We start from the raw sequence: 12650 nt of genomic DNA on the forward strand, positions 1-12650 counted from the left end.
AACGAGGGCTGTAATTCCACTGGTAATAATTTTAAAAAATTTGAACCAACTGATGACCTAATTTCGTAACTTTTTCTATGTTTAATGATTTAAGGGGTATCACCACTCTAGATGTTGGAAAAAATGTAATATTCAAAGAAAAATCGATACAAGATATAGTGTCGGGAATAACAAGGCTTTATTGTACATGTACGACACCTTTTTTTCAGACCATAAAGGTTTCTTATTAACAGATGATCTTGGTATAAAATGAAACAATAATTTTCTATTATATACTAAACACTAGAGAACATCGTAGGGAAATTAAAAAATATTAATAATTGTTGATTTAGTGAACATTCAAAAGAAAGACAAAAAATTTTGCATTGACTTGTGTCAATCAATCAGCAATTATGTTATTGTTAAGCTCTGTACAAAATTTCAAGTCGATTTGTTGAAAACTTTTTGAGTTATGTTTACAGCCAGTTAAAAAAAATGGTTTTTCGAAAAACGCAAAAGTTTGTTCGTTATATCTTTACTTGCTTCCTTTTAATCGAAATTTCAACATCAATTATAATTACATCAAAAATGAAAAAGGGAACGCAAGAATGTGCATTTATTAAAATATGAAAACTAAACAGACCTTCCGATAATAAAATTGTGAATTAAATTCAATAAATTTTTTAACGTTCACAAAAAGCGAAAGGGGTCGCCACTGTTTAAAGATTTGTTTTCTGTAAAATCTAATTTGTGTTATGCCCGTTTCTATAAAGGAATTGAAATTATTTTGTGATAGCAAGATGCTGAAAATATTTATTGCGGTTGCGAGGTTTCTGTATTAAATTAGAGGTGAGTGAGGATCGTTTGTACATAATTTTAAGTGAATATCGATGTTTCATTACAATCTTGCCTGTATCAAGGAAATTCCTGTGTCCAGACCACTGTTTTTGAAAAAATTAATCGATTGTTTTACTTTACGTAATATTTAAAAACTAATACCGATGTCATAAGGATATTTGTGATGGTTTGTAATTACAGATATTTATCAATGTTAATTTCATATACATTGTTAAAATAAAGAAGTATTTTATATAAAAATGATTTTTATTCAACACATAAAATGTTCTGCCTCGATTCAAAAATAGAAAATGGTAGGTGAAACAAAAAATAACAATGAATATGGTAATCCTCTATTTCTATTTTTTTTTAATGGAATACCCAATATGTTAATGTATTAGCTTCGTTAGATTTTTCTCTTCAAAAATATATAATATGACTGTTTGATTCAGGACTTTTCGACATATTTTAGTTTAAAACGATTTTTGAAAAAACGGGGGAAATTTATGTCTGGCGGATCGCAGTGGGCGGCTATGGACGAGGCAGGCGGAACAAACAAATGACTGACAGAAGTTTATTTATCGTCATTAATTTATTTTCTATAACAAACTATTTTAACAAAGAAATAATGTTTAGTGAGAACGAAAAATTTGAAGATCCATTTATTTTACAAGAATAATAATAATGTAAATGCAGCGCGTATCGAGTACGCTCGTTGCATCCCGTGTTTCCAATTCCGTCGAGCTGCATTTTACGACATTGAGCGACGCTTTAGAGCAACAAAAATCTCTTGAAAGACAGAAACGAAGAATTATTCCAAATGAAAAATTAGAACCAACTATATTACTATATTTTGAAGGTAAGCAAATATTCATTCGAGGTTTACCATGATAAATTCAAATATTAAATTATTCTAGAAAGGCCACAAAGTAAATGCTTCAAGACAGTTAGAAATAAACCAAAGTAAAATTCTTAGAACGTTACATAAATATAAATACCGCCCCTATAAAACTTTGCCGGTCCAAAAACTCGCCCAAAATAAAAAAATTAGATTAGAGTACTGCAGAGAAATGCTGCGCTTGAAAAATGGCGACCTAAACTATTTTGAAAAGATTTTATGGACTGATGAGGCGACTTTTATAATAGAAAAAATACTCATACCTGGGCAAATGAAAATTCCCACTGTAATAGGAAAATTCTAAGTCAAGGACACATATCGTTTAACGTTTGGTGCGGTATATCGAGAAATAAAGTCACTGGCCCAATATTTTATAAAGGTGCTTTGACTGGGGAAAGATAACCAGCATTTTCTTGAAAATCAAATAGAAAACAAATTGGAAGACCTGCCGCTGATCGACTATACCAATTTGATTTGGCACCAAGACGGAGCGTCTCCGCATAGAACCAGAGCAGTACGGAATTATTTAAATAATAGGTTTGATTTGTGGATTGGTAATGGAGGAAATATTCAATGGCCTTCAAATAGCCCAGACCTTACACCCTTGGACAGTTTTCTGTGGGGTTACTTAAAAAACGAAGTTTATAAGGAAACTAGTGTAAATTTAGATGAACTAAGATATAAAGTTGATCAGTGTATACAAAATTTAAGTGAATTTAATTCCCATTTCATACTAAATGCAGTTTTGAAAATTAACGAGGATTATACGAACTGCATCAATAATATGGCGGTCACATTGAGCATCTGTTATCATTTGTGTTTTAGTTGATTTTTATTAATTAGGTATTGAAATTCTGTTAAAGTTAAGACTTGTCAAAGTTAAGAACGATTTTTATTATTATCATAAAATAAACGGATAGCTTCAAATTTTTCGTTCCCACTAAACATTATTTCTTTGCTAAAATAATTTGTTATAGGAAATAAATTAATGATGATAAATAAACTTTTGTCAGTCATTTGTTTGTTCTGCGTGCTTCGTCCATAGCCACTGCGATCCGTCAGACATAAATTTCCCTCCTGTTTTTTCAAAAAATAGTTTTAAACTGAAATATGTCAAAAAGTCCTGAATCAAATAGTAACATATATATTTTTTGAAGAGAAACGTTTAACAAAGCTACATACTTAGTTCCACTAGTATGTCTTTATGTTGCCCTGCCTCAGTTTGAATTTCAACGTATTTGGGAATTTTTTTTACTATTTCTAAAGTTCGGAACAGGCGGTTTTGCAGAGCGTCGACGGCGGTCGCTCTGCCTTCATTGGTGCTGTCTACTGTGGCACACTGCGGCTTTGGTAGGCCAAAAGCTCTCGAGCATTAGCAGCTAATTTTCCTGGGGTTGTTACCTCGTAAATATACTGTGGACGGCTTCGTAGCTCGTATTGAAAAGTGGAGTAAAAAAATCACGCGAAGCCTAAATTACAACAACAACCATCTACTTAAGAAATTTGGACGTTTTGTGACACTATGCCACATATTTATTTGTATTTATTGAGAGAAATATCTATCAAAGCACGCTCCTTAACCAGCTAGTCAATTAAGAAAAAAAAAACGCATTCAATGTTCTATTCTGTGCGCAGATAAAAACGAGAAACTACTGCGTATTTTATTCACACCCGTATTGAAAATACATAATACGGTCCTGTGTGTACGGCATCTGCGATGCGTGCGCGCGCCCACGAGCGTAGTAACGTGCACTTTCAAATTCTCAACGGATTTGCCTCAACAGTGCACCCCACAAACTTTGTAAACAAAACGATTTAAAGCGGCAGCGGCAGTTGTTTTTTATATTCCGTAGTGCACAGTGACTGGATAGCTACAGGCAATCTAACTTACGTGTCCTCTAAAATCAATTATTATTGTATGACGAAATTACGGTTGTTTTATTTATGTTATTATTATTTTATATACGAGTAAAATTCTTCAATTTTAAAAGCAATTTTCTAGAACCATGACAGGTAAGTAAAAATATATAAATATATAGTGGCATTTACATATACAGGGTGTCCTAGAAATAAAATTAATATTAACGAGTATTTAACTCAAAGCAGCAGCTTTCCCATGAAACAAGAAACTTTACAATATATTTCAACAAAGTTGTATTCAATTTAATTATGTAATTAAGGTCATTGCGAGTCTGCTAGAATATTTCATATCGATGCTTTAACTAGAAAATTCTTGGATGGCCATTATAACTTTGTCGCAAATTTGTTGCGAACCAGCCTTCTGCAACTTTACAATTTTATTTGTAAACTTAAAAACTTAAGTGCATCTGCACGGGGATTACTTTAGAAATTTCTGCCACTCCCTATTATAATGACCGCTATATACCTGCACGTTTTGTTAAATAAGGACCCTCCAATCAAAACTGGATTTCGGTACACGTGCGGCAAGTCGACAACTAGCAGCTGTTTCACATGGATCATCAGGACGAATATCCAGGGCCAGGGACCATTCATTTATTTATACCAAATTTGTGTACCAAATTCTACGGACGCCCATGTGAATTGTTCATAAAACCAAATGGTATAAAAAAACATATTCGGTTATTCGTCCTGACCACACGATATGCATGTGAAAAACGTCGCACTCGTCGCAGATCGCGGTACGCGGTGTAAACAGACAGGTCGACGCCAGTCTTATGGAGAAGAAATTCGACAAAGTTCAAAACAAAAGATGTATTTTAGCGACAATTCTGATGAATATGTCACAACTGCCAGTCAAGATGAAAGAATTGGTAAGACTTCGTATTTTTATCTATGCATTTTTCCATTGTCATTTTTAGATGAAAACCTGCGGCAAGAAAAAGAAAAAGAAAAGTCCGAACAAGATTTGTTAGAATCTCAAAGAAAGGAGGTATTTGAGGAGGCGTTTCAAGAGAAGATCCACGAAATTTTCCAACTACCCGGACTGACGTTTTTGAAATTCACCCACGTGAAGATCAAATTTTGTTTTGAACCCTGTAAGGTTGTGACACTCGTCAAAAAGGACGTAAAATTTTATTGCAGCCTCGGGTATAATAAAAAATTTAAATTTTGGTCTGTACGACGGGATTCTTTTCCTGTTAATTACAAACTGAGGATTTACAATATTTTTTATGGTGGCCCATTTTCTGTGACGGATGAAACCGTGCAGGACGCAATTTATCGCACTTACATAAAATTGGAATTGTGGGCAAAAGAGGAGGAAACATATCGCCAGCAAAAATTTTTGGTAAGTAGTATAAAATTATTTTACTGAATAATAATTTACTGGGAGGACAGGTCACAATTAATAATTTGTTGTAAAACAAATTTTTATTAAAAATTTTTTATTACGATCGTTTCGGGATTATTTCTCCCATCTTCAGATAAAACAATAATAACTGGATTATATAAATACACATTGAAAACATTTTAAAACTTACAATTGGTCATCAAATATTGTTTAACATCCTTTCCTATTAACCATATAATGTAAAATATATAGTATATAGTACCTTATATTAAATTAGTCTAGATTTTACCGTAGAATAATAAATGCAAAAATATATAGTGTTCCATTTGAAATAACAAAGTTGATGATGACTTCCGGTATAACAGGAAGTGTTAGAAAGTTGACACTATTTTCATTGAATATATCTTTTTGATAAATCCCTGTATACAAATTTTCAGATTTCAATTCTGACTACTTTTTGAGATAATCCTACTGGACCCTCTTCGTGATACACCCCGTATAAAAGCCAGTTCTTATAACTAAAATAAGGAAATTCTAAACACCGCAATCCGGAATTGTACACAAAAGGGACCAGCTTTTAACTTCTGAAGAAATTAATTTTAATATTTGATTCCAATGAAGAATGTTTAGAAATATTTCATCATTTAGAATGGTTTAAAATGTCAAGGTCAATTGAATATGCGCATTTTTGTTCAGATAAAAAAAATCGTCATTTAAGTATGTACCTAATACGTGAATGTTTATTTTTTTAATGAACTGATATAGTATAATTCCAATATCTTCTAATAAATGCAAGTAATATTTTCTTTAGTTAAATATTTCACAGCATGAAAACTGAAATTTTTATAGCCTTTAAAAACTTGCAAAGCCAGTTCCAAACTGCCTATTCTTACACCTATTTACTGTTACTTATAGCAAATCTAGTAGTAATTACTATATTGCATGCCAGTCAAAAGTATAAGAATATATACAGTTCTATCTTAAAGCAAACCTGAACAAAGAAATGAAGATAGTGAAAATTACATAGATATTATTTTCCTGTCACAGAAATATCAAAATGATGAGGACGTCGAACTAGATTCGGACGACGAGGAGTTATTTTTGACCGAGGATGAAAGAAAAGAATTACAAGCCAAAAGAGAGAGGGTGTTGAAGAGAATGGTAATTCCTACAGACCCGAAACTGCTAGTGTTACCTCCAGAACGCCCCAGAAAGAAAAGAAAGAGAAAGAAACGACAGCATTCGGCATCTCCAGAACGTGCTCCTCCTCTGAAGGCAATGAGGCGACCAAGGAGAGTTACTATGACGGATTCTGAATAGTACAATTTCCATTGTGATATTTATTACGAAAATGTAGAGCGACCACATTACATTGTTGCCAATTGTTACATTGTGACGGTAGTATTTGGCAATTTGTAACTCGATTATGTATAAAAGGAAAAAGCAACACATCCATTTCACATCTATTGATTATATTTATTTACTTATTTATATTTAAATGTTTGTTGTCATCGGTGTACATAATACGTATATTACATTTTTCGATTGTTATATTGTCTTTATATATGATTATTATGCTTTGTTGATATTTATTTATTTATATTTAAATGTTGTCGTCAGTGTAGGAATATTGTTCCATTATTATATTTTCTTAATAGAAATTTATTATAAATATATTTCTTCAAAAACAATTCTTTTTTTACTGGACGGTTTTTGGCTTTTTAGTATATTTATTTTACTTTTAAGCCTTAACAACTCCCCCAAAACTTAAAAAAAATATACAGTCTGTCCAAGATAAGGATGGGATAGCATTGGGATCTAGGAAACTGTAAGAGATACGACGTGGTTCAAATCAGAAAAAAGTGCCGTTTAGAAAGTTTTAAAATTCCGGGATATCCGGAAAAACCCGAAATTTTGCAAAATCATTTATTTTTTTTTTTTTTGACTAATTGAAAACGAATTTTAAAATAAATTGCATATTTACAATGCCACTTTTTTCACTCTATCCAATGGCTTCAACATTTTTGCAATCCAACGTTTTGTCTTCAAGGGGCCATCATCAGGTTAATTTTTTTAAATACGTCACTGCTATTTTTATGATAAAATCTAGTCATTTTTAATTCTGAATCAGATGATAATAATATTGTAATTGCTTAAAAAGGTTTTTAGCTTATTTTAGCTATCATTTAAAATTTTTCCTGAGTACAGCTCTGAACGCTTCCAAAATATCTATTGAGGGAAGTAATAACACTATAAAAGTCAACACAGCACAAAATATCCAACAATTATTGAGACGTAGCACTGGTCGAATAATGTTGCGGTTCTTTACTCACTACTGAACCGACCGATCAAAAGGTTACTCAAAGTATTATTTCATATATTACCGAGTATTTTACCATTTTAAACACTTCTTAATCCTAATATTATTTTATACTTAAACAAACTTACCTGGTACACCAAATGTAGTAAATTCATTTTTTCATTTCTGTCCAAAAATTAAGGTAGATAACTAATAAAGTCGCTAACAGTTTAATTAATTTTATTACTCACTGTATCAATTAAAAACTTAACAATAGTGGAGACCTCAGCCATAGCGCCTGGACCTGTGTCACCACATATAAGGAGCTTCTCTATAGCCGGAATTTCAAGGTAACCCCACGACTTTAGTGTTGCTATCTGATTAGAAGTTAAAGGATGTTCATACATTCTAGTATTCATGGCGGGGCAAAATATTAACGGTTTGCTTATATCCCAAGCCCGTGCAGTACATGTTAAGAGATTGTCACATATTCCCTTAAAAAAAATACACTTTAAAGTTATACAACTTTCTACGCTAATTATTTTCACTTACAGTTGAAATTTTTGCTAAAGTATTTGCGTCCAACGGAGCAATCAAGAAAATATCCGCCCATTTTGCTAGTTCAATATGTAGGACGGGATCGCCTCGCTTAGACCACGCTGCCCATTCATCAGAATCAGAGAATACATCTACTTGATGCGGAATATGTTTCACATCAAAAAAATGTTTAGAATGTTCCGTTACACACACCCTAACCTAGAAAAAAAAATCAGTTTGATATTTGTAACAAATTCAAAAACTTTGTTTCAACTTACCTCTGCTTTCACAACGTCTTTTAGTATGTTATCAATTAAAGGTTGTAATTTGATTGTAGCAACACTGCCAGTACACCCTATAAGTATCTTAACCATGATTAAAATTTTTTACTTTCTACTTCGCTAAAACCCAATTTTGACCATTCCTCTTTAGCCATAAGATTGTTCTCCATACGGCACTCCAAGTATTCCCGTGCTTCTTCTCGGCAAGATGAATTATCGTTTTTATTATTATGCAAACATTTCATGTATTTTATCATCGACTTCTTACAAATCCCTTCGTGATCTAATGGAAAACTTCCTTTCTCGGGAGGTGTAGGTGTAAAGGACTTCTGTCCGAATGTCATAGACGACATGAGATTTTTTAGATTTCTTTACTTTCCAAAAATTAAATCTTCAAAAAAACGGCATAACCAATGGAAAGGGAATGTAACAAGAATTTTGGAACAATGAACATTAGAGATGGGTGCAACATGATTGATCCGGCTCTTTACACTAATCCGAGTGAATCTACTTTTCTTGAGGAGTCGCACCCTATATTGTATGTTTTGTGCCGCACCCGATCTCTGATTTTTACAGAGTATAGAATGGACCATGTAAATACCAGAGATATCTATATCTCTGTCATGTACAGACGCAGGTCGTAAATCTATGGATTCTCGTGAGGTGTGCCAATTGATTAAGTTTGGGGCAAAAAGAGTAAAACAGCAGAAGAACACTTAAGAAGCAGTTCCCATACAAATGGAAAGCAGCTATTCTGAGTAGTAGATTTGCATTTTGGATCTGTTCTGTGGTAGTTGCAGTAATGCGCAGAATCCCAAATTGGCAGCCTATAAAAAAAACAAATTCTGTTAAAAAATTTGTAGGTGCTAGGTGCATATTTTGTAATTTGTAGCGTACTAGACAAATGCTAATTTTTTTATTTAATTCTATATAATTTGGTTTTAAAAATGGTAAGTATTGCATTTGGGGCAAATATTAGGTTATGTGCTTTTGTTCTTTTGTCGATTTGTTTATGATAAAATTTTAGTCCTATCAAGATGACGAGGAGGAAGTTACTTTTGATGGTACCGCTGGATCATTCCCAAAAGACTTTGGATATGGGGCTTTCGATGGAGATCATGATATTCTCTCATCATCAGGCGATCAAAAACCAAGGATATTGCTTATGGGACTCCGAAGGTAATAACATTAAGAACTATTTCATCCTATTACACAGTTTTCATTTAATCCAACAAAATTATGTATAAAACGATATATGCTATACATGTACTAAATTGCTATAAAATTTCAGATCTGGAAAATCATCGATACAGAAAGTTGTTTTTCATAAAATGTCCCCAAATGAAACTCTGTTTTTAGAAAGCACAAATAAAATCGTAAAGGATGATATAAACAATTCTAGTTTCGTACAGTTCCAGATATGGGATTTCCCTGGACAAATAGATTTTTTTGATTCCACTTTCGATTATGACATGATTTTTGGAGGCTGTGGTGCTCTAATATTTGTAATCGATGCTCAGGTATGAAATTCTTTAATATACGTTATATTAAAAGTAATACTTAACATAAATATTTGTGTCTAGAAATTTAAAATTTTCCATTATTTGCTGTAAAAGATAGGCAAACATCTGATTGTATACTTGTGATTCTTATAAGTAGTATTGTGACTGCTGTTTATTTACAAAATGTTTCAATATCCTACTAGTCTGCTATTTTGTAATAAACACTATTTTGAAATACATTAAATGAGAAATAACATCCTAGGACATTATGAATATCTATAATTAACTTCAATACAGATTAAATGTGAAACAAATGTTATACCAACTATGTGTAACAAAATTTTCACATTGGCTAGTGCATCATGGGTGTTATAGGGTAATAATGCCTATACTATAATAAAAATATGTGTGATATATTTTACATAAAATTTGTTTGTTATTTATTTTTTGTCAATTCAAAATGTAAATGGTTGAAGTATAACTATTGTTTATAAAATAAATGATTACGATGATGTAAAGAGCAAAGTATCATGATCATATATTTGCAGGATGATTATATGGAAGCGCTAAACAAACTTAACTTGACAGTTACCAAAGCTTACAAAATTAATCCCAATATAAAATTTGAAGTATTCATCCATAAAGTAGATGGGCTAGGAGATGATTTTAAAATGGAATCTCAAAGGGACATTCATCAAAGGGCTACCGATGACTTGAATGACTCTGGTATGCATTTGTTGGTTCCAAATCGCATTTGCTAGTCCCATCATTTGATTCTTTTCAGGTTATGACCAAATTCACCTTAGCTTTCACTTAACTTCCATCTACGACCACTCCATTTTTGAGGCTTTCTCGAAAGTCGTCCAGAAACTGATACCCCAGTTGCCAACATTAGAGAACTTGCTCAATATTTTAAATACAGTAAGTAAATTTCACTGCCAAATATCATGTGCGGCTTTTTAATGCGACCACCATATTTCCGAACAGAACTCAGCTATCGAAAAGTCATTCCTGTTTGATGTAGTGTCCAAAATTTACATTGCGACCGATTCAACGCCAGTGGATATGCAGAGTTACGAGTTGTGTTGTGATATGATCGATGTCGTAATTGACGTGTCTTGGATATACGGGTAATTTTTTTGCCGTTAGGTTCACCGTTGCCTTTGTAATCGTCGTTTTATTCTTCAGAGTCAAGGAGGAGCAAGATCCCGCAGCGTTTGACGAACAGAGTTCTAGTTTAATTAAGTTGAATAATGGTACCGTTCTCTATTTACGGGAGGTGAATAAATTCCTTGCTCTAGTCTGTATATTGAGAGAGGACAATTTCGATCATAAAGGTGAGTACATATTTTAACTTTAAAAGTGTTGCAAATATTTTTCGTTAATAATTTTTTTGGGTTTGAAAATAATTTCAAAAGGCAATTTTTTATATTGGCAAACATAGTGCCTACACCCTTTATATCCTAAATTTTAATAAAATCTCGAATTTTCCTAATTTTTCCGTTTTCTTCAAATTTTTCTGGGGAAAAGTGTCTTTCTGACATGTGACGTCTATTGTAGGTATAATAGACTACAATTTTATCTGCTTTCGAAACGCTATTCAACAGGTGTTCGAATTAAGGAATAAAAACCAGCCAATGACGAACGCAGTAGGAAGCCCGCTAGTCAATGGTAATAACATCATCGGTGAGGGTATAAGTCCTACTTGATAAGGATAACTCGCCTTCTCGATTTCCAAACAAAAAAAAATTTATATTTTCGATGCTGAAGTTGTATAATTGTTTCTTGTATGACATTACCGTTTTTGTTTATAATAAGCAATACATTTTAATTTTTTATACACTAGGAGGTATTTTTGAAAATTCCATTATTTACTTGTTTGTCATTTACTACTACGTTAAAGAGACTCGTACAACATTTTTTTTTGAGTTATAAAAAAATGCAGAAAAGTTAATTATTAGTATTATTAGCAAAAAAAATTTATGAGATTCATATACAGGGTGTTTTTTAACTTTCAGTTGTTTTTTTTTTAACACAGAATTTGATAAAGCAAGCAATTTTTTTTAATGAACATTTTTCAAAATCTCAAACACCTTAATTTAGACGAGTCTAGATATGAAAAGTTGTCCAAAGTTATCACTCAGTGTACTAACGGCATATCCCAAAATGATTTCCATAGCATTTTTTTTGGTTTGTGTAATAGGCTATTGAATATAGGATTTTTGACGTTCAAGATAGTTTATTACATGAGTCGTTCAAATGGTCATTTTAGATGAAAAAAACGCGGAGTGCTATTAAATTAGAGGGTGGAAATTGGAGATAGATGATAGATAGATGGAAAAAATTCTTATTTTTTACTTTTTTAAAATTGTTTATTAACGATTTTTTGCATAAATTTTTTTAATCAGCCATTTCCATAGGAAATTTAATTCTCTAAAAAATTTTTCCTATGAACTACACCGAAATTTTGCTTCGCTTTCGTGCTATGTTTAAAAAACTGAAAAAGTGCATTTTCACCCCTATCTTCAATTTCAACCCTCTAATTTAATATCGCCCCGCGGTTTTTTTTATATTTAATGACCGTTTGAACAAGTCTTGTGATAAAAATCCTTGAACGAATCCTTCCTTTTGTAAAAAATGAGAATTAAAACGTATAAGGGTAAACGCGACGAAAATTGAAAAATTGGCTAATTGTTAAGTTTGAGCGGCCATGTATTAGTCAATTCTAATCCAAAAATACTGTATAACCTCTTTTTTTGAAGGAAATTTTATCTACTTTTTTTATGGATCAATGCCTATACTTATATTTACTAAAAAAAAATAGAGGCAAAAAAGTAAAAAAAATAATAAAAATCTAATTTTTTGCTTTTTTCAAATTGTTTATTAACAATTTTTTTTAATAAAGTTGTCTTTTTAAATTTTTTAAATAAGCCATTTCGATGGGAAATTCAATTGTCTAAATAACTTTTCCTATGAACTACAATTAAAAAACTGAAAGGGGTGTATTTTCACTCCTATCTCCAATTTCCAGCTTCTAATTTAATAG

At 32.0% G+C, this 12650-nt stretch overlaps 4 protein-coding genes across 7 annotated transcripts; 2 read left to right on the forward strand and 2 right to left on the reverse strand.

Annotated features, from left to right (window-relative positions):
• The first annotated feature begins 3469 nt into the window (after positions 1 to 3469).
• Positions 3470 to 6592, forward strand: LOC108908229. 3 transcript variants are annotated; one of them, XM_018712181.2, is made up of 3 exons: positions 3470 to 3727; positions 4122 to 4982; positions 6033 to 6592. In XM_018712181.2, the coding sequence occupies exons 2-3, from the start codon at positions 4338 to 4340 to the stop codon at positions 6303 to 6305; spliced, it is 918 nt and encodes a 305-aa protein (XP_018567697.1). In that variant the 5' UTR covers positions 3470 to 3727; positions 4122 to 4337; the 3' UTR covers positions 6306 to 6592. The 3 variants fall into 3 exon arrangements, with proteins under 3 accessions (XP_018567697.1, XP_018567698.1, XP_018567699.1); XM_018712182.2 differs by having other exon boundaries at positions 3471 to 4506; positions 4555 to 4982; XM_018712183.2 differs by having other exon boundaries at positions 3471 to 3727; positions 4555 to 4982.
• Positions 6593 to 7507: 915 nt separating this feature from the next.
• Positions 7508 to 8299, reverse strand: LOC108908247 (phosphopantothenoylcysteine decarboxylase). The gene is made up of 3 exons (XM_018712219.1): positions 8100 to 8299; positions 7837 to 8040; positions 7508 to 7778 (listed from the first exon to the last, which is right to left on the reverse strand). The coding sequence occupies exons 1-3, from the start codon at positions 8193 to 8195 to the stop codon at positions 7515 to 7517; spliced, it is 564 nt and encodes a 187-aa protein (XP_018567735.1). The 5' UTR covers positions 8196 to 8299; the 3' UTR covers positions 7508 to 7514.
• LOC108908251 (cytochrome c oxidase assembly protein COX19) lies at positions 8171 to 8596 on the reverse strand. Its single transcript, XM_018712220.1, has one exon. It carries the CDS (start codon positions 8453 to 8455, stop codon positions 8198 to 8200), a length of 258 nt encoding a protein of 85 aa, XP_018567736.1. The 5' UTR covers positions 8456 to 8596; the 3' UTR covers positions 8171 to 8197.
• A 418-nt stretch (positions 8597 to 9014) lies between these two features.
• On the forward strand, positions 9015 to 11591 carry LOC108908244 (ras-related GTP-binding protein C). 2 transcript variants are annotated; one of them, XM_018712214.2, is made up of 8 exons: positions 9015 to 9052; positions 9130 to 9281; positions 9394 to 9622; positions 10153 to 10330; positions 10389 to 10525; positions 10592 to 10734; positions 10793 to 10941; positions 11165 to 11591. In XM_018712214.2, exons 1-8 carry the CDS (start codon positions 9050 to 9052, stop codon positions 11311 to 11313), a joined length of 1140 nt encoding a protein of 379 aa, XP_018567730.1. In that variant the 5' UTR covers positions 9015 to 9049; the 3' UTR covers positions 11314 to 11591. The 2 variants fall into 2 exon arrangements, with proteins under 2 accessions (XP_018567730.1, XP_018567731.1); XM_018712215.2 differs by having other exon boundaries at positions 11212 to 11330.
• The last annotated feature ends 1059 nt before the right edge of the window (positions 11592 to 12650 follow it).

Source organism: Anoplophora glabripennis, unplaced genomic scaffold (genome assembly GCF_000390285.2).
Source record: "Anoplophora glabripennis isolate ALB-LARVAE unplaced genomic scaffold, Agla_2.0 scaffold18, whole genome shotgun sequence".
Taxonomy (NCBI): domain Eukaryota; kingdom Metazoa; phylum Arthropoda; class Insecta; order Coleoptera; family Cerambycidae; genus Anoplophora; species Anoplophora glabripennis.